Source organism: Lepidochelys kempii, chromosome 18 (genome assembly GCF_965140265.1).
Source record: "Lepidochelys kempii isolate rLepKem1 chromosome 18, rLepKem1.hap2, whole genome shotgun sequence".
Taxonomy (NCBI): Eukaryota; Metazoa; Chordata; order Testudines; family Cheloniidae; genus Lepidochelys; species Lepidochelys kempii.
In genome coordinates this window covers 17,153,345-17,175,094 of record NC_133273.1, presented here as the reverse complement: position 1 = coordinate 17,175,094, position 21,750 = coordinate 17,153,345, and the positions used below count along the sequence as shown (strand labels likewise).

Genomic DNA, 21,750 nt, shown 5'->3' with positions numbered 1-21,750 from the left:
ATAGATGGGCCCAAAAGTTGATCTCCAAACTGAAGATTCTCATGCTTTTGGGGTATTTGAGATCTGGGACAAGCTTTGAATATTTGTTCCAACTATATTGTGGCCAACCCAACATCCTGGATCCAAATACTTGAATTGGAGGGTCTGAATTTTGCATTTTAAGCACATCTTCAATTCTAGATTGGATGGGTACAAAAGACTTGCAGATTGAGATTATACTCTCTGTTCAATGTGTGTACAAACTGGCAAATTGCCATCTAAACCAGAGAAACTACCCCCCACTCCACACACTCATTATTTTAATATTAATCATGATAAGCTGAGTCTGTGTGCCTTGCCATTCCTTCCAATAATTCCGTCAAGGGGAGAAATATTGGTGCTTGTAAAGCATGAGAGTTGGCAAACTGAGACTGAGATGAGCATGAATTTCTCTAAAAAGAAAAGGAGTACTTGTGGCACCTTAGAGACTAACCAATTTATTTGAGCATAAGCTTTCATGAGCTACACCTCACTTCATCGGATGTCATTTCTCTGACATTTGCAACATCTCAGACTGGAAAATTTGAGTGTTATTTCCACACGATGAAAAATGGATACTCCTAAAGAAATGCATTGAGAGGCCTCCAGTAGCCTCAGATTAATGGACACAGCTGTTGCTGTCTCCTTCCATACGACCAGGAATGCTGTGTTGTGCCATTCTGCTGCAGTCCTGTCTGTTAAACCCCGGGGCATCCGTGCTTTCATCCAAAGGCAAAAAAGCATGAACAGACTAAATGTTATATTAAACAACTGATCAGCTGATGACAAACTTGTGCGTGTGCGTGTGTGTGTGTGTGTGTGTGTGTGTGTGTGTGGAGAGATGTGATGATGAAAGGGCGGGAGGGGAAGGGGAATGGGAGTTTGAAAGGACACGAGAAAAAAATAAATAAAGATACCAAAATACCGAGTGCTGTTTCCATAGGAATATGATGTGTAACGGTCCAAGCCCTGAAGTCTGCAGTCGCTGCATCACCAGAGTGTGGGAATGAGGCTCTTAAACTGAAAGACAAGGAGTCGGTGGGAAGATGGGGCTGTCAGGTGGCCAGATATGTGTGGGAGGGGGAAAGGGTGGGGGGCTGTCACACGGTTCCTGAACGTAGCAGAGTCATGAATGTCAGTTTGCAGGGCACTAACAGAACCCATCGATTTCTAGTGCAGGAGTAAGATGGCAGAGAAGGGTCAGCCAGGCAAGGAGCCCGGGGCTCCCTAAATGAGTCTCAGTTCTTAGCGTCTCCCCAATAGCTAGGGAATTGTTTAGTTTGTACATCCATGTGCTCCATTAAGGTGCATTTTTGGAAGAACCGGGCTGCTGCCTTCTGCTGCACCGACCCCCGTTTGTATAAAACCATCTCAGCTCAGCTTCCATCCATCACGTCCATCAAACAGCACATGAATGTCAGGGTGTATTAGTCCTGTGACGTGTGACCCCTCTGGGTCAGACCCACGGCCGGAGCCAAGGAAGGATAAATCCCAGGGGGATAAGCTTGGATCAGTGCAAGGTTATGTTAACTGGCAGCCCTGAATGAAGGCTTTCGAGCCATTGGGGAGCAAAGCCCAACCGGCTTCTTGCCTGGCCCGAGACTCCATCACTTCCTACCTAAACAGCACGGAAAGAAAGAGGATCTTTCAGCCAAGTCGAAGCTGCTAGGTGTGGTTTGTTTAATAGGCTCTGGATGCACTAACAGCTGGGGCTGCTGTACACGGGACTTACCCTTGCTGTAAATACGCTATCGCATATTAATCTCCTTCACTTGCCTGCTTTCCATACAACTTGGTGACCCTTTTTTTTTTATTTCCCCTTTGCCTCTACAATCTGTACTGAGTATAACTATGGAACTGACTATTCTATATGTTATTATCTTTGTACAATTTTCAAACCGTTGCCATGGTGTCAGCTTTTTCCTCCCCCCTTCCACCCTCTATTGTCTCCTGAAACACTCTTAATAAAAATCTAGATAAACTCCTTACCTCCTTCTGCTTTGGCTCGTTTTATTTACTGAGGGTCTCTTGCCTGTATTAACTGTAGCTACGATATTATCCCCTTTTGACCTGTTATTCTTCCACTGCAAGCCACGGGCTGAACTGCGTCAGCAAACAGAGTGGAATGGCACATAAATATTCTGCATTTTTGAGTGGCTGGTTAAGCGTCCCTAGCACTATCCTGTGATAACATCGTGATTTCAAACCACTTGAAAGGGACACTGGGTCAAAGGTGGCCGATTCAAAATATCCCCTACTGTGTCTTTTTTAAGTACTTATTTAACTTATCCAGCATACGATCAGTCCTGGAAAAGGAGGCCTTGCAACACAGCTAAAATCCTACATTCCCACCCTCAGGCTGAGCACTTTAAAGCCACTTCAGTCGCAAGGTTGTTGTCCTTTGCTTACCATCAGATAATCTAATCGCAGGTGCCTTTTGGAAGATGTCTCCTACTTCAAGGTTTCCATCACTCTCAGAGCAGCAGAGAAACGCAGACACTACGTTGAATTATTAGCTCCACTTGTTCTGGTGGGACAAACAAATCTATTTTTTAAATTGGGTGGGGTTTGTGGATTTATGAGGACAGTCAGAACAGTTTAATATGGGAAAGATCATTACAGTTATCTCACGTGTCCTCATCCCTGGTTGTGTCTCCACCTCCCCCCAAAATGGCAAGGCCATTGCATATAGAAAGGAAGGATTAGGGGCACTAGCCTAGACTTTGGAGACCTGTGGTCAAATCCCTGCCCTGCCACAGATTTCTTTTGTGACCTTGGGCAAATCACGTGATCTCTCTGGGCCTCAGTTCCCCATCTGTGCCATGGGGATAACAGCAGAACCCTGCCCTCGAAAGGGTATTGTGAGGATAAATACATTAAAGATTGTGAGATACTCAGGTAATGACTAAGACATTTCTACAATAATGGGGGCCAGATAGGTAGCTGAGATAAAATTAATCTGTGGAACTGGATGCCTCAGAATATTATTGAAACAGATAACTGAGCAATTTTCAAAACTATATAATTAGCTATCTATCTGAATAAGACTACATCAGTGCTTGTGGACATGATCCAGCTACTACTGGAGTCAATAGGAGTGTTCCTAGTGACTTCACTGGGAGTTGAATGGGGCTTTATGTTAACAATAACAAAACTTATGAGTTTTCAAGCTTCCTGTTTGATTATATGAGTTAATCACCAATGGAGTGCAATTTGCTACCATGGTATATCAAACTGCATTATGGCAGCTTCACGCCTTCTTCTGATCATTTCATTATTAGCTGTTGGAGACAGGATACTGGAATAGATGGACCACCGGGGGGGCGGCGGTCTTTTCCAATGTGGCAGCCCCTGTGAGCTTAGTGACAGGATGCCTTGACATATACCTAAAGGTGCTGGAAATCACCACTGCGTGATTCATTTGTAGGGATCTAGAAGAAATGCGCTCTGATGATGTAAAAACCTGCAACCTCAAGTGCATTATGGCAGCTCCATGCCTCCTGCAGACAAATCCAACTTGGGCTACTGTCAGAGACAGGATCCCAGCCCCTCCAGTAACCCCTATGTTAGAAATGACAGCACTTTCTCTTTATAAGATATGAAGTCACCACTCCTTGGTTTACCCCAGGATTAGTAGGTGGAGACACCGTCTGTTTCAAGTGAGCAAACCAGGCCTGATTCCCTCCTTGCAGCTCGTGTTGCCATTTACATCTGTGCAAAATGGGTTTGAAAAGGTACCCTTGTAATCTGGCAGCGTTTTTACATGCACTTTGCACGAGTGTAAATGGTGCACCACAAAGGTGCATGGCAGAAGAAAATCTGGCCCAACACCGCACTTGTGAGTGCTAGTGAAACTCACCCTATGTGAGTTAGGGAAACCAGACAGTCCTCCGCCAGCTCAGGATTTGCGAATGAACTGTTGCTTTGGGGGGATTTCAGTCTGATTATTTTGGGATCCAAGTGGGTTGTAGGATTACTGGCTCACATTCGCAGTTACCCCTGGACGTTGCAAAGAAGGGGGCCTTTCAGTGAGACAGTTATGATTCCCAGGGAGGGCCGGCACTGTTCTGAGCCCTGGAAGAGGTAAGAACAGCCTGGGAGCTGTTCTAACTTACACCAGCTGGCTATGGTCTCTCAGGGACTATATGCCAGCCGAGCATAGCTTGAGAAGTGTATACTCCAGCCATATCTTCTCCCCATGCCAGTGCAGAGTGGGACTTGGCGAGGTGGTGAAGGAGCTGGTGACAATGGCTCTGTGTCAGCTGAGAACTCCCCACGCCTGGGGACTTCTCAGCATGTGAAATCTGGCTGCTCGGGTACTAGTGTTTGTCAGATCTAGCACTGCTCAGGTGGTGCAAAAGAGCTGGAATAAATGTGAATGCTAGAAAGAGAGAGAGAGAGAGACAGAGAGGAGCCTGAATTGGATTTCGGTGCCTTTCTGGAATGAACTCTTCATACAGTCCTGCCCAAGGTGTGATACTCTGCAACCCGTCCCATCCCTGGCAATACCCTGATCCTGGGGCATTACATCTGGCCAGATGTCTCTCCCCCCATATCTATCTATCTATCTATCTATCTATCTATCTATCTATCTATCTATCATCACAACCATCACCATAATATTGAGGCTCTGGGCCCTTCTGAGTAACTGATGAATATTCTGAATGCAAGTGGATTTGCCTGTGAACGTTATGATTCCCCTGAAGTTGCTTCTGTCCATTTTACCTGCAAGGGCTCAATCAATCCAAAGCCTCCCCTGTTATTGTCACCTGTGCGCTGTGCATTAGCACATCCGTTCTGAGAACTGGGACTCCAGCCTCTAAAGAGTTAATCTTCCCTTCGTAGGAAAAGCTCATCTAGATAGTCTATAAGAAAGGAAGGTGACATCCTTCGTTCAGAGAGGGAGCAGGCAGGCACAAAAGTAAACTCTTCTCCAGGGGTGGGATGTATGTAAAAGGCTATCTGTTTGGGGGGTCGCACTAGCCACAATTGGGTAGAACACCCAGCTGTTCAAGCCAGTGCAGACAGCGGAAAATCTGCAGGGGTCTGGGGACAGTAGCCCTGGAGAGTTGAGGGTAAAAGAGAATGCAGCCCACTCCGTTACCTGGACCTCCAGGGCCACACTGGACTGACTTCAAGGGGGGCTATGCCGAGTTACGCCAGCGATGGGTCTGGCCTCTAGATTGTTTTGAGATTTAGCATTTAGTGCAGCCCCCGTAGCTGGTTGGGAACCAGGCACAAGAATCCAGGCATTCCCACTCACCCCTGTAAATCAGTGAGAGTGCAAGCCCAGCAAAGGCTTGGCTGGAAATGAGCTCCATATTATTATTATTATTATTATTATTTGATTTGATTGGCAGGAGCAGCAGGAGTCCATTGTTCCAGGGGAATGTACCGATGCATAACGTACCCCCTAGCCCAGAGAGCTTACACTCTGAGTCCATAACTTTAAAAGAAGAAACTCCATTTGTGGAGTAATGAGTGGGGACTTCATGTTCACATAAGGATTCAGTTTACTCACTGCTGGCTCGTGGCATATGCTCATGCCCATATCTCCAGCCATCTCCGGGAGAGCACAGCTACTCTGCAATTCAGATTACATTGAAAAAGGCCAGAAACCTTGCCACAGGGAGCAAAGATCCATGGGAGAAAAACCCGGCCTGGGACCAAGGCTGTCTGGAGCTATCAGACGGTGTCACTCCCGACCTACCAGTACTCAGTGGGAACAGTTCAGCAGACGGCTGCTCCTCACACGGACCGGGAGGGGAACAGACCCGGGTCCTTGACACGTCAGGGCTTCGGTAACATGCACCAGTTTTAAACCTAAACAAGCCAAGAGACTGTTCCCCAAGAGACTCGCGCATGTGCACAAGGGAGCAGCCTGGAGGCAAGACACCGCCTCCCTCCAGGTACCCCCTGGACAATGGCTGGGCCCAGTCGCAGTCTGTGTGCTCTCCCAAGTGCTCGGGCAGGCAGTGGTGCGTGCGTGCGCCCCTCAGGGGTCCGAGAGGAGCTGACGACCCACCCACTGGCCGGTGGAGTTGGCCTGGTGAGGAGCGGAGGCCAACGTGGCACCGCTGCCCAATGCAGCCTAGTGGCTGGAAGCCACAAGTGAGCCGGGCATTAAATCAATACAACTAAACACACCTTGCAGGGAGAACGTCGCTTGTGACAAACCAGACCGAGTGCACACAGCTCCCTGGCGGGGGCCGGGAGAAAGGCTCAGATGCTGTGTTATTTCACTCTGGGGAGGGAGCACCGTCATGCACCCCTGTAGCCTCTTCCCCAGCCACGGTCTGTCTCTGCAGCGGGGAGGAGGCAATGAAGACGCACTGGATGCTTCCATCGAGCGGCCTTGGTGAGAGTAGGCTTCCTGTCAGGCAGTTCGCACCAAGCCCCCTTCACCCTGCTTCTGGCACCAACACCCCAGGAAGGAGACGGCGAGGTGGGGGCCCCCTGCCCTTGTGTGTTTCCCTCTGGGTTCGCATGCTGATGTGGTCACAGGAGGAAGTTAGCTTAGCAGCCTTGTCCTAAATTGAAATAGTCCCAGCCCCTGCAGGGACGGCTCAGCCAGCACTGGGATTATGAACGGGCTGCAGGTGTCTAGTGATCCCTGCGGGGCTTTGCTGGAGCATCTGCACTGAAGCCTTGCACACGCCAAGGGAGCCGGGACGGCTCTGGGCCTTGGTGCTGGGACACCGCGCCCGTCGCGCCTCGGTCAGACGTTTCAACCCAGCCCCGGCGTGGCAGCCGCGGAAAGTTGTTGCCGTTTGATGGTCTATGTGCAATGAGTTGTTGTTTCCCTCCAGCATGGGTGGACAGGTGTCCCCCTCCCGACCCTCCGTCACGACCCAACATCCCGTCTGGGCGCCAGCCGAGAGGTCAGGGACTACAAGCCAACTACCATCTTATCCGTGGTCCTTGCAGGTCACAGGGAGGTGCAATGGCAGGGCCCATTGGGGGAAGCTTTCATGGCTGGCTGTGCTGTGCTGGGGAGAAGTATCGGGGTAGAGGGCTGCCAGGTTGGCTCCTTAACAAACCCAGCCCTCTACTGGCTCATGTGCCTGGATACTTAACGAGAAAGCAATGGTCAGAGATGGATGGGGGCGGGGGGGAATGATCCCAAAGCGGGGTGAGAAGCAAGAGTCGTGATAAAGGGTAGGTCTATCAAAGTTTAGAAACAAACCAGTTCCTATGTACAAGGAGTTCAAAGTCAGAAGGTGACCTTGTGGCTAAATAACAGTGCAGGGCTAGCTAGGAGCCAGGACTCCTGGGCTCTATTCACGTCTCTGTCAGGGACTTTCCTGGGTGGCTTGGAGCAAGTCACTCAGGCCAAAACATCCAAGTGTCCGCTAATCCTGGGTGCCTTTTTGGGGAGGGGGCGCATAGGGCTGGGTTTTCAGAGCTGCTGAGCACCTTTTCCAGGCATCGAAGAAGTGCAAAGGATAATGTCGGGATTAACTTGTCTTCCCCTGCAGGAGATGCGACGTACCTCGACATCTTCCGGGAGTTCTCCCACATGGCCTCGAACGACCCTGAGAAACTCAACCGGCGGAGCTTCCCCTTCAGCCACTCCTGCAGATAGCCCCTCCCCTCCTCCTCCGAGGCCTTCGGCTGGAGAGTCAGCTGTGAGCTACCAGAGCCCTGGGAGAGCGGGAAGGGGGAGCGGTTTGCCAAGGCGGAATGGGTCTGCTGGGCTCATCTACTGGAGGAAGACCCAGCCATCTGGTCCCTGTCCAAACACCACGCAGTGTTTATTCCAGTGGCTGCTTTTGTATCCACATCTCAGACCAATGACCCGTGGTGACATGACTAACCAGCCAGTGTATCCAAACAGGGCTGAACCAACTATGCAAAGAAATCCCTGCTTCTTTGCAGTTCACTCCCTCAGCCCCTGGGCCTCCCTCGGGCCAAACGCCTGCTCAAGTCAATAAGATTTGACCTTCGGTTTGTTAATGACTAAAAGGTAGGGGGCCACACATCCCATCACTAAAAATAAGGGGTAGCAAAGGGGGAACCAAGCACCTTTTCTGCAGAATATGTTAATCCCTGCAAAGCTGATTTTTGCTGCACCACTGGGATATCAAAGCTGACACAGCAGGAGCATGGGACAGGAACGGAGAGACGTTTTCACACAGACACCAGCAAAATGGTTTGCCCAGGGCAGCAGCAGCGTCCTTTACGTCAGTTGGGGCAAATGCCGGAAGAAGAGAAGTGACTTTCTGCGTTAGGGAGGGACGCATTCCAGGGATGATATTCCTGCTGAGCTGTGGTTAGTATTTGAATAGGTTCATTCTCAGATTTTATCCTTTTTGGTTTAGAAACCCAAAGGATGCAGAATAACTCATCAAGGAGAAAAGTCAAAACATCCCAAAGTTGACACAGGCTGGCAACCACCTCAGAAACATGGAATATCGGCTGCGAGGCAGCAGCAGACCCCAGCCGCAAAGAGTTTAAAGCCACGACAAATGACTTTCTGTTGAGGTTGGGCCTGTTTTGGGGACCTAGAGTGTCTCACCTGTGTTGCTTGTGTATTTGGTTTCTGCACAGAGGGATTTTGGGGCTTACCCTTGGAGAATAGGGTGTGAAGATCCTCTGAGCTCCTTCCTGCCAGATGTAGGAGTGAATATAGCTTCTGAGCCCTTCCCCCTTGGGAACAGTTCGTGTTAGACTCTATGAAAACCATAAGGGTTTGACTAAAATTGCCACCTGTTTCTGTCCAGCAACCCAAGTTATCAGAGAGGTGGTAACAAGTACAACCAGCAAAGAAGTTGTAGCCATGTGTGGCTAAGGGGTTCATTTGTCACGGTACCAAACCCAAATGAGAAGATAAACATTTGTGAATGCCACAGGCAGTATGTTGTTGGGGCATATTCTGCCTTCCGTTATAGAGGGGTAACCCAGGGCGCAGGAGAAACCAAAGAGGGGTTCATGATGGAATATTCAGCTGTGCATCTGGTTTCAAACACCTGAATATTCAGGGGTGTGTGCGGTGTCTGGATCCAGGTTGTCAGTACTGGCCTGTCTGGAGTAAAAACTTCAGCATGCAGGGGACTCACTGGAAAAAACCACAACTTTTCCAACTGAGCTTGAACGTTCCTGGGCCAGCACACTGCCAAAGACGCTGATGTCTTATGCTGCTGAACCAGATTTGCAAATGAAGTGAGTTTAGTCAGCTCCACTTGGCTAAGAATGGCACAGCACCAACGGCCCGTTGCACTACTTTGCATGGCTGGTTTTCCATCGCCCCCACACACTCTAATACACTGTAGGCTGACCGCCACCCACATGCAGCTTCCCATGCCTTTTAGTGGCTGTGTGGCTCAATGGCTAGAGACCCAGACTCGGATTTAACAGACCTGGATTCTGTTCCTGGCCTGCTGCGTGGCCTATGGCAAATCACTTCACTTCTGTGTGTGCCTCGTGTGTTAAGTGCCTTGAGACTCTTGGGTGAAAAGCCCTATGTACTATTATCATAATTATACTATGGGAGCTGTGCATGCAGATCTGAAAACAGAACCTGGCCCTCGCCCCCTTGAAGAGTTTTGTAGCTCATGCCTACTGTGTGTCGCAACGCTAGGAGAGCAGAACTCTTCCTGTACGGCATGGCTTTCATGACTATTTTTTTACCTGTAATATTATTTCATCGCTATAAAAAGGGTTATGTGTGGACTATACAGGTATAGGCACCATGACAAATTAAAGTGGATTGTCAGAATGATGTATATAAACCGTGTTTACAGGCTGAAATGTAATATATCGTAAGGCAGAAGAAATGTATTTTTTAAATAAGGGGGAATGGAAAAGTCTCACATACAAGTGATACCTATTAATTGGAAGTAAAATATGAGAATTTTTGTTTCGAAAACCAGGCGTGTTTCCTCATTCTTTCCAGTCTAGGCCTCTGTAAACAAATGGAGCATTTTAGTTGGAGAGGGTTTTTATAACGTGAGATTTATTAGGCACTTGTTTATGGCTGGAAGTCGGGGGGGGGCAAATGAATTTTCCTCCAAGGAGATGCAGGGCTCCCAACTTTTTTGGGTAGCTGGCATGTTTGATTCAGATTAAGGAAAAGCCTAGCCACGTCATTGAAGTCAATGGGAGTTTTGCCATTGACTTCAGTGGAGCCAGGCTTTCACCTCAAGGTTGTTTCCGTTCCAGAGTCTCCTTGGTTAGTGGTGGAAATAATTGTACATGCTCAATCATGAAATAAAAAAGGACAGATTCCGTGGCGAGGCGAAGAGGAGATAGAGTACCAGCCTAAAGTACCAGAACTGGAGAACCACTAGACTCCATGAGAGAACCATGAGCTCCTAGGTCCCTATCCACAGCTATGACCCTGAATGTTTTCTTCTTTTGTCTCTGCAACTGTGATCCCCCGTTGCAGCTGGGAAAGATGAGTGTACATCAAAAGATTAGATAGATAGATAGATAGATAGATAGATAGATAGATAGATAGATAGATAGATAGATAGATAGATAGATAGTCTACTGGGAACTGAGACTATACGCTTTCTGGGGACTGTCCGTTTGCTTTGCGTTTGTACAGTGTCTAGCACAATGTGGTCCTGGTCCACGGTTGAGACTACTCAGTGCTGTTGCAATAACATCAACGACTGGACAAAGACCAGAAGCTCATTTAATGTAGGTTACCAAACAGGCAACAAATGGGTAACAACTCTATGTCCCTCCTGACCTGGGCTATTGCTGAACTATTCAGTACCATTTTCTCTTATCTGGTGTAATGACAGAAACAAGGGTGAGAGAGACAAGGTGGGTGAGGCAATATCAGTGAGCGGACCAACTTCTGTTGGCAGAAGGGACACTTTTTTAAGTTTGGCAGAGCTTTTCCTCAGGTCTGGAGAAAGTCACCAGAGTGTCCAGCCTAAATACGAGATGAAAGAGATTGTTAATCATAAGGGGTCATTTTCATTTTAAGTGGTCTCCTACTCATAGATAGATTCATAGATACATAGATACTAAGGTCAGAAGGGACCATTATGATCATCTAGTCCGACCTCCTGCACAATGCAGGCCACAGAATCTCACCCACCCACTCCTGCGATAAACCTCTCACCTATGTCTGAGCTATTGAAGTCCTCAAATCGTGGTTTAAAGACTTCAAGGAGCAGAGAATCCTCCAGCAAGTGACCCGTGCCCCATGCTACAGAAGAAGGCAAAAAACCTCCAGGGCCTCTTCCAATCTGCCCTGGAGGAAAATTCCTTCCCGACCCCAAATATGGCGATCAGCTAAACCCTGAGCATATGGGCAAGATTCACCAGCCAGATACCCAGTTTCTGTAGTAACTCAGATCTCACCCCATCTAACATCCCATCACAGGCCATTGGGCCTATTTACCATGAATATTTAAAGATCAATTAATTACCAAAATCATGTTATCCCATCATACCATCTCCTCCATAAACTTATCGAGTTTAATCTTAAAGCCAGATGGGTCTGTTGCCCCCACTGCTTCCCTTGGAAGGCTATTCCAAAACTTCACTCCTCTGACAGTTAGAAACCTTCATCTAATTTCAAGTCTAAACTTCCCAATGACCAGTTTATATCCATTTGTTCTTGTGTCCACATTGGTACTGAGCTTAAATAATTCCTTTCCCTCTCTGGTATTTATCCCTCTGATATATTTATAGAGAGCAATCATATCTCCCCTCAACCTTCTTTTAGTTAGGCTAAACAAGCCAAGCTCCTTGAGTCTCCTTTCATAAGACAGGTTTTCCATTCCTCGGATCATCCTAGTAGCCCTTCTCTGTACCTGTTCCAGTTTGAATTCATCCTTCATAAACATGGGAGACCAGAACTGCACACAGTGAGGTCTCACCAGTGCCTTGTGTAATGGCACTAAAATCTCCTTATCTCTACTGGAAATACCTCGCCTGATGCATCCCAAGACCACATTAGCTTTTTTCACGGCCATATCACATTGGCGGCTCATAGTCATCCTATGATCAACCAATACTCCAAGGTCCTTCTCCTCCTCCGTTACCTCTAATTGATGCGTTCCCAGCTTATAACTAAAATTCTTGTTATTAATCCCTAAATGCATAACCTTACACTTCTCACTATTAAATTTCATCCATTAAATTTTACTCCATGTGTGAGGCCCTTCTGTTTAGCAATCTGCCCCGCCTCATATTTAGCTTGGACTTCCTGGTTCCTCCAGACCTCAGCTTGAAAGCTTATCCCTTCCTCCAAACCAAGTTGGTCCAATCAAGACATTACCTCACCTATCTTGTCTCTCTCGTATACAGAGACCAACACAGTTACAACAACACTGCAAGAAACAAATGCGGCATTTAAGCAGCACCAAAGCAACCAAGAGACACTTGCAATGTAGCAGTTTATTAGATACACATGCAGAAACATAAACAATTCCCCCATAATAACAGCCTGCTCCATCCTACTCCATATATACGTCCTACTCTTTTCTGACCTTAAATCTCAGTCAGTGTCTCAAAAGTGGAGGGAGGCCTGAGGTGTGAAGTTTGGGGCTATCTAGATCCTGGCTATTGGACCTCTCCATTTCTCCAGGACTATTTCTAATGGGTCTTTCCTACACTCCATCTGTTGCTTTAGCAGAATTGCATAAAGGCACAAATTCCTTCTAAAGAAAAGGCCATGTAGGCTTTTAACTCCTGCATCAAATGGATATCCCTCTCTCTCCCCCATGACAGGTCACACTACCAGTGACTTTGGTTTTGAGGGGATAGTGGGACAATGATTATACATAGGCTGAGGATAGGGTTGCTTCCACCTGCCTTTTCTTCCATTTTGTCTCACTGGTGACCACAGTCTGGAAGGTAAATAAATGACAATGGAAAATGAGCAACTTGCCATGTATTTATCTGATGCAATCATTATCCTTTGTGGGCTTGAGACCTAAAGAAAAAGCACCCACAAGGACACAAATTCCAAGCTGTAAAGTCCTGACTGGCTGGAGGGTGAATGCAGGTAATCAAGCACTATGGTGCAAGAGTCCCTTAAGCAAATGGGTTCATCTTCTCTAGACAATTACAGTGACCAGCTATAACTAAGATTTGGAAACACGGGAAAACCCCGATAAGGATAGACTGGGTCCTAGTCGCTGCATTCAGATACACATCTGGATTATGAACACTGCTGAAGTTCTGGGTGTTTGGAGCTGAGATATTGATTGGGCCATGTGGTGTACTCCTGATATATACTAGACACGTTTCTGGCTATCATATCTACCGTGCCCATTATCTTGGTGTCAAGCCATCCTCTGTATACTCTCATGCTGCTTGCCTTTTACAGAGCTATATGTCCTTTGCAAGCCATATCACCTCTTGTTTCCATCAGAAAAACAATAATCTCTGCAGCAGAGAGAGGTGGTGGTGAGGTTTACTTCATTTGTTTTTGTAAACCACTTTAAGACTGAGATGGAAGGTGGTGTAGAAATGCAAAGCATAGTCACTAAACATGCAGCGTACCTGCAGGGTCAATGTATGGTCATTTCTGTCTCCTAATCTAAAGTGCAGGTTACAAGGTAATTACAGTAGGGCCTACCCTGTGTGATTACCCATAACCTTCAGCAATAATGAGAGGCAGTACTGCCTAGTGTCCAGCTCAGAAGTCTGAGATCTGATCCCAGCTCTGAGTTGCTGTGGGTGGCTCTAGGCAGGTCAGTTTCCACCTCTGCAAAAGGAGGAGGAGAATCTTTACTACCGTTTCTGCCAGGGACATTGTGAAGATGCAGTATGAATGCTTTGATGACGCAATGTGCTGGTTAAGTACTGATTAGGATGGCTGTTATTATTATTGGAACATGTGCTTAGAGGGAATTTCACCAAAGACCACACTTGTGAACAATACAGTATTTGTGGCCTGGGCGCTCCAGTCCTTATGCTGTTATGTCAACAGTCAGATCCTCCCTCTCCACCCCCCTGACTCATTATTGCGTCTACTCCTGAAGCATGCTGCTAGGGGGATCTGTGCTCTGGGCGGTGGCAGCTTTTCAGATGAGACGTCAGTCGAAGGCTCCTGCCCAACTACGGTTACTATAGCTGGTCACTGTAATTGACAAGAGAAGATGAACCCGGTTTGCTTCAGGGACTCTTGCTCCATAGTGCTTAATCACCTACATTCAGCCTCGAGCCAGTCAGGACTTAAGGCTTGGAAGTTGTGCAATCACATGCTTTTCTTCTGTAGGTCTTTAGCCCACATGGGCCATTTTGGATGTGAAAGAGCTTCACTTAGGAATCCAGTGATTAAAGGAATGAACTTTCCTATTACAATGGGAGACATGACAGATGACTCCTGAAGGGGAAAGAGGCCCCCCCGTGCTCCAGCGGTGCTCTGGATTCCAAGCCAGTGAGGTTTAAGGAGATCCCTAATGACTGTTTAATGCAATTAATGTAGCCTCTACTGAAGATAAACTTCACAGGGAGCAGCCCTGGGCCACCAGCCCTTTGAAGCAACGTGCGTGGGTTTGACAGCACCTCAGGGAACAAAAGAGGCCGGGCTGCCAAGGCTCTGACAAGAGGGAGTTTCAGTGATTGGGTAACTTATTGGATGTTTCTTGCTATCAATCGTCGCAGCTCCACTGGGAGGAGGAGGCATCTTGGGAATATTCCCAGCTGGCTCCCTCAGGAGTTCTGGGCTAGCCATTGGCACCTGCGAGGCCTAGGATGACCTTGCCTCTGTGACTGAAAGGCAGAAGCAAAGTGCAGCATGCAGACGTGGTGTTAGGTACAGCGGTTCTCAAACTGTGGATTGCAACCCCATTTTAACGGGGTTGTCAGGGCTGGCTTAGACTTACTGGGGCTCAGGGCTGAAGCTTGGGCCTGACCACCCTGGGCCAAAGCCTGAGACTCAGGTTACAGGCCCCCTGGCTAGGGCTGAAGCCCTTGGACTTCAGCTTTGACCCCTTCCCTGCCCAGGGCAGTGGGGCTCAGGCTTTGGCTCTGGCTCCCCGACCCGGAGCAGTGGGAATCAGGTGGACTCAGGCTTCGGTCCCCACTCCTGGAGTCATGTAGTAATTTTTGTTGTCAGAAGGGGGTCCCGGTGCAATGAAGTTTGAGATCCCCTGTGTTAGGAGCAACGACGCTCTAATCCCTTCTGTTGTCTTGGGGCAGCATTAAAAATGTGTTTCCCTCCCAGCCATTCCCATACGGGCAGGAAGGCAATAACCTGCCTCCTATTTCCACTCCCTCACACCTGCCTCTCTCCGCCAGCCATTCACTTTCTTCCTTCTTTGCCCCCTTTCACCAGCGGTCCAGACTCTTAGCGGCACATCGGCAGCATTGGCTCCCCGGTCCTGGTAACTCTAAGCAGTGAGTGTGTCCTGTCAGGTCAGAGGGGATGGCTCCCGCCATCCAGGCAGCAGGAGACCATCTATCCCCTCCCGCCACCCACTCCATGGCTAAGGGTGATGGAACAGGTGTCACGGGGTGGGCCCCTCAGTCCTTTCCAGCCTTAGTAACACCACCCACAATCCCAGGGGCTCTTAACCACCACTGTGCTTTGAGACACTCTCCCCCGCCTTCAACAGGCCTCAGCCTGGAGTGTGGTTTACACACTAGTTAAGTTACTAGCCAGCTTCCCCTCTTGTTCAGGGGAAGGGTACAGTACTAGCAGCCCTCTGTTCCGTCTATTCCTGCCTTCCTCAGGCTCCCACTGCCCTCCCTCCCACTGCCTTTCTGTCTGCTTATATAGTCCCAGCTGCCGGGGTTACTTCCACCCACTTAGCCCCTCAGCTGTATCCCCACCAGACATGCCAAACCCGTGAAAAAAACGAAGAAATTGGGCTTGTTTTTGACTTCATTGACTTGTGAGTTGCTTATTGGCTAGTTTTTGGTTTGCAGCTTGTTTCTTGTTTGGCTCGTAGCTTGCTGCTTCTTTTTTTTGATTGGCTCCCAGCAAGGGGGAACAAGGCGGGGAGAGAGTCAGGGGTGCACAGCGGGCCCACCACAGTCCCAGACTGCACGCTGGGGGGATCTAGTCACATAGAGTGTTGGGGTTCTTAGGGATTGGCTTGTTTTGGCCTTGTTTTAAAATGGGATTAGCTTTTTTGGCTTATTCTGAAAGTCAGGATGCTTATTTACCACTTGAAAGTTGGCAGCTATGATCCCCACTCAGTTAATTGGCACCCTCTGTCTTTCGCCCTGGTCCCAATTAGTGTATCGTGGTGGGGATGGGAGTGCCAGGGTGCTGCATCAGGTCCTGACTCAGCACACCCAGTTTCACAGGCTCATGTTGGAGGTAGGGTTGCCAACAGTCCCGTGTTACCAAATCAGCCCGGGACGCCTTTTATCCTGTATTTCAACAGATTAAAAATATTATCATGATGAAAGCCAGGTTTATTATTCCCTTCCCCTCCCGTGATAGAAAGTTTGTAAAATTGGACAATGTAGTAATGCAGAATCGGCCCCATGATTTACTCAATCAATGTACCTCTCGTGCAGAGGGTTCCAAACTTTCGGGGGGCACAAAGGCCTCATGGGGCCTTGCTGAAAGGCTGTAGTCGGGGGAGGGGGGCTTTGTCTGGCAGGGGAAGTGGACGGGGCTCTGTGCAGGTGGTCTTGGCTGCCAGGGCCAGGCTCCCTGCCTGCCTTGCTCCCCCAACTGCTGCAGCTGCGCCAGCCACCATCAGCAGTGATTCTCCTCTGCTGGAGACATTGGCAGAGACTCTGCGAGCAGGGAACAGAAGGTGACCCCCCCCCAAGAGTATTGACCCCCCCCGCCGCCAGACAGAGCCCCTTCCTGACCCTGGCCCTTCCGCACAGCCCTGCCACAGCCTGCGCGGGGAAAACAGACAGGGTTAGTACCCCTCGCTCCCTGGCTGGAGGTGACAGAACGTCCACATGAATTGTAAACCTGGGCTTACATTTGCTGGACCCAAGTCCCACAGGTACGCTAATGGGTCCATAGTGCACTGTGAAGACGTTCTGACTTGGGGCTGTGGCTTGCCCTGAGTGCACACTGCAAAATGACAGGGCTTGGACCCAAGTCACAGGGAGACTTGGGCTCTGACCAATCCCCCCACAGCAGGGCTCTAGAACCTGGCTCCCAAGTGCTTGTGTAACCCACACACCTTCTGGGTGTGGTGTCCTGTCCCCTCTAGTGGCACCGAGACCCCTTAGAGATGAATGAGCCTGCTACAGACTTAGCTAAGGGCCATGTGGCTTTTAGCTTATGTGGGAGAGGCTCATGCATTTCGCACCAGAGGTCCCAGATTTGATTCTGCCCACTGAGGTCTGTCAGCGTTACACTTGCTGACTCGAACTGGACAGAGTTGTGTGTGGACAGAAGGTGGGTTCAGGCTCAGATCTGAATCGGAGCCCAGGCTTAGTGTGCAGTGTAGACATACCCCAAGAGGAGCCAAACACCTGATGCTTCAGGAGAACTCGGTGAACAGCCCCCTGTGCTTGAAATTCACTATTTATCACATAGCCTGTTTCCAGCTGACATGTAATGGACAAAGGAACTCCGCGTGGGGCGGATGGTCTGATGATGATATCAGAGGCGTGTAAACATGACTGATTTCTCAACTACAGTTGATTAAGAGAACATTCTGTAATGAAGTGGCAGCTGCTTAGTCCTACAGTAGGTCGCACCTGATAGACGGCTGCTGTGGGCTGTTCTTTGGATGGCATACAGGTGATGCAAACATTCACCCACCCTTGGGTTTACACTGTTTTTAAAACATTTTTTTAAAATTCTCTTCAAGGCTGTGGGGTGAATTTGGTGCTTGCGAAAGTCGATATCAAAATTCTCACCTTTACAGCACCGCCCAGAGCCAAGCAAAATTCTACCACACTGCCCCATATGTATCCCTGCACCACCAGCCTCCTATTCCAGTCCTGGGCCTCCACTCACACCACACTGCCAATGACCCTCAAGTCTGCCTGCGGCAACCCCACCATTCCCACATCCTCCAATTTAGCACTGCCAATATAGCTCTCTCCTGATCTGCAACACACTGCTCCACTCAGACTCAGATACAGCTCTGCCAGGGCACCTGCATTCTGAACTGCAACACCCCTGGCTATTCCAGTTTTGAACACACACATGTAACAAAGAGTTAAGCTAATGTGTCTCTGTCCTGACTTGCAACTTCCCTGTTATTCCAGCATTGAGCCAGAAAACAGGGCATTGCAACCCTTACCTGCATTTATCTATTGCAGTCCTGGCTCCTCCTTGAGCAGAGACTGCTGATTACTGCCTATTATATTTGTAAAACTCTGCAGTCATTTTTTACACTGGGACTAGGACCAAACCACTCAACAAATTTTCACTTCTAATCTAATCCAGGATCCAAATCAGGGACCCCAGACGGGAAAAGCCAGTGCATGAACCTACTGTTCCCACACAACCCTTGTACATAGGCTTGGGAGAATTCAATATTTTTATATAATTTTGCCCAAATTTTATCATGTTAAATTTCAACAGTTGTGCAAAATTCTGCATTTTAAGCTTTTTTTCTTCAACTTTTACCTATTTAAATGTTCTCAGTTGTGGGAAATGATGGAGGGAGGCAGACAATTGCGGATGAGACAGTAACTCAGGGATAACAGGTTTCAGAGTAGCAGCGATAAAGTGAGCTGTAGCTCACAAAAGCTTATGCTCAAATAAATTTGTTAGTCTCTAAGGTGCCACAAGTCCTCCTTTTCTTTTTTCAAGGATAACAGATGAGATTCAAAAAGGCAAAGCTGTCTCACCCTTAAAACACAAATTGTCAACATATTAAACTGTGCAAGGTCAATATCCTTAATTCAAACTCTAAGAAGTTCTCAAGCAGCATTTGTCTTACTTTGCCTAGCTGTAACTTTTGATTATTATCAATAGACATATTTTTGTTGGCTTGTGGGTGTACCGTGAAATCGACATTTACCAATAAAAAATACCCTGAATCCTTCCAAGCCTCTCTCTACAGGGTTAGGAGTTCACATTAATGGACAGTAATGTACTTCCATATCTATTGTAAATAATATTGGCATTGACACAAGATTTTATATGTCAATGTTCTGTACAAACAGTAACTAATTAATCCTCCCAGCATCCCGGTGAGGCAACTAGAGGTTCATTTGCCCCATTCTTACAGACTGAGGGAAATGATGACACAGCGTGATTAAGCAACTTGCCACCCAGTGAGGGAATGTCAGAACTCCGGAGCTCCCGATGCCCCGTCCTCCATTCAAGTTATTGCTAGGTTCTAGCCGAGCCACTGGCTCACGCTGCTCTTCAGTGCTCGAGTTAATTATTAGAGGTGGCCCTCCCAACTAACAGCTGGGATCCAAACACCCTTGACTGGATCTGAACCTGGTGGCTTGGGGCCATCTTTAGTTATTTCAAAGCCCCAGGATCCCATCACAGAAGCTGAGGTCACAGCCAGGGCTTTCTTGTTCACTGCAGAGCCTCTCGGGCTGTGGCTCCCCAAGGACTGTCGCATCTGCTCTGCCTCATGGTCCATCAAAGTCTGGGCTTAGCAGCCTGGGTTTTCCACAGTGGGTAGGGTACATAAGAGTATCATGTGATGCTATATAATGCCAGGGCAATGGTAGCAGACACACGATACAGACACATATTCCAATATCCTCTGCAGTTTGCCAGATTCTGGATGCATTGGGCAGCTCTGCTTAGGAGTCTCCTTTCTTCCTCTCCTCTCACAGCAACCCTTCTCTGGCTCAGCGGGCCAGCTGCACACGAACAGTGCAAGTCGCATCTCTCCAGGCCCAGCTCGGCACGCTGCCTCTGCAGTGCTCTCTGCCCTTGGCAACCTGGCAAGTAAACTCAGCAGACCCTATAGAGCGGGATTTCCAAATGCACCACCTGTTTGGTTAGCCGAGAGAGGGGTGTGCTCTACTGGACTGAGAGGAGCCGGGGTTCTGTGCCTAGATCTCACACTGATTTGCTGGATAGCCTCGGCCAATTCACTTAAACCCCCGGCCTCTCTTTCCCCACCGGTAAAACACAGATAATGACTTTACCCTGCCCTCTCCAGGGTGTCGGGAGGATTAACCAGACACTGTTTGCACAGTGCTAGCATTGGTATTAAGAAGCGCCATTGTGTATGCTGCAGTGGACATCAATCTGAGGATTAGAAAGGTCTGTGGGTCACAGTCATTAGGAAGGACAGTCAGGTCTTTGTGCTTAGATTTTCCTTTGGTGCATTAGACCTGCTCCTGGAGCAAGGGACCTGCAGGTATTGCTAACACCATCATCTGTGCCACTAAAGGAAGAGGAAGATACCTACGGCTGGTATATACAGTGTGTATCTGTTACGAACTGTCATGACACCTCCAAATCGAGGGATTCCTCTGCCCTGCTGCAGAGGGCAGCTGCCATTTTGGGCCTGTGATAAATGAAGGGAGGGGTAGCTCCCTTTTATGGACACCCAGCCAGCCAGTTAGCTATAAAATCCCTCTTTGTAGTTGTTCTCTACTTACTTTACCTGTAAAGGGTTAAAAAGTCTCCCTGCATAGGTAAAAGGAAGGGAGTGGGCACCTGACCAAAAGAGGCAATGGAAAGGCTAGAACTTTTTAAAATTGGGAAAAATCTTCCCCTTTGTGTGTCTGTTGTTCTCGCGGAGAAACAGAGACAGGGCTGAAACTATGCTTTAAGAAGCTTGGGGCCAGGTATGAAAAATCATCTGACTCATACCTAGAAACTACTCACTTGAAACCCCCAGATATGTCAGTAGATCAGGAAATGTCTAGGAAGACGTGATTCTGTTTATTTCTTTTTATTTCTTTATGGCTTGTGGACTCCTCTGTGCTAACCCCAAATGCTTTTGTTTTGCTTGTAACCTTTAAGCTGGACCTCAAGATTCTTGATGCTTAATTTTTGTGAATGGGTTTTTTAAATCTAGCAATAGCCTGAGTTTTCAAATGTATTTTCTTTCTTTTTGTTTTTAATAAAATTTACCTTTTTTAAGAACAGGATCGGAGTTTGTGTCCTAAGAGGTTTGTGCACGTGTTTAATTAGTTGGTGGCAACAGCTGATTTCCTTTGTTTTCTTTCTCAGCTCTTCCCCAGAGAAGGGGTGAAAGAGCTTGAGGGTACCTCACAGGAAGGAATTCCCAAGAGTGCCTTCCTGGGTTCTCAAAGGGGTCTTTATTCTTGGGTGCTGGCAGCATCTACCCATCCGAGGTTAGAGAAAAGCTGTCACCTTGGGAGTTTTAGAATCCTTACGGGCCCCCACCTTCTGCACTCAAAGTGCCAGAGTGGGGAATCAGCCTTGACAGGGCCCTAATGCCACCAGCTGTGGAGGAGAGGCGCACACTGTGCTCTCTCTGTGGATGCTCCTTGTTGATGGAAAAACATAACATCCTGCCATTTTCTGGGGTAGGTCCGGGGAGTGGTGCTGCAGGGAGTGAGCACCAAGATTTTCAAATGGTATCTAGTTACCGATAGAGGCAGATAGGGGCTTAAATACATTTACAAATGTGGTCCGAAGTGCCTGGATCAGGCCCTAACATTTCAGGGGAGGATACAGATGCATTTACAGAAGCGTCAGTGAAACCAGGAAAATTTACAAGGCGTTTTCAGTTTTACTTCAGAGGTAGGGGAAGATGAAACACTGATTGAAGGCACAAGGTGGTCACAGTCTGAATCCAGAGCATTTTATTTATTTAAAAAGTTACAAAACACATCAGTGCAAGACTCATTATTTCCTTGTTAATTCTCGTTTTTAGTAGAAATCAAGGCTAACAACTGGAGCTCAATGAAATATAGTCTTCCAAACATCAACGT

The 21,750-nt window shown here is 48.0% G+C and overlaps 1 protein-coding gene across 1 annotated transcript in view; it reads left to right on the top strand.

The window, feature by feature from the left end:
- Positions 1–9,886, top strand: part of ACAP3 (ArfGAP with coiled-coil, ankyrin repeat and PH domains 3) — a 93,603-nt gene extending 83,717 nt beyond the window's left edge. Inside the window, exon 26 of the mRNA XM_073316342.1 lies at positions 7,497–9,886. Coding sequence (XP_073172443.1) covers positions 7,497–7,603 — 107 coding nt within the window. The 3' untranslated portion in view covers positions 7,604–9,886. The remainder of the gene's footprint in view (positions 1–7,496) is intronic.
- The last annotated feature ends 11,864 nt before the right edge of the window (positions 9,887–21,750 follow it).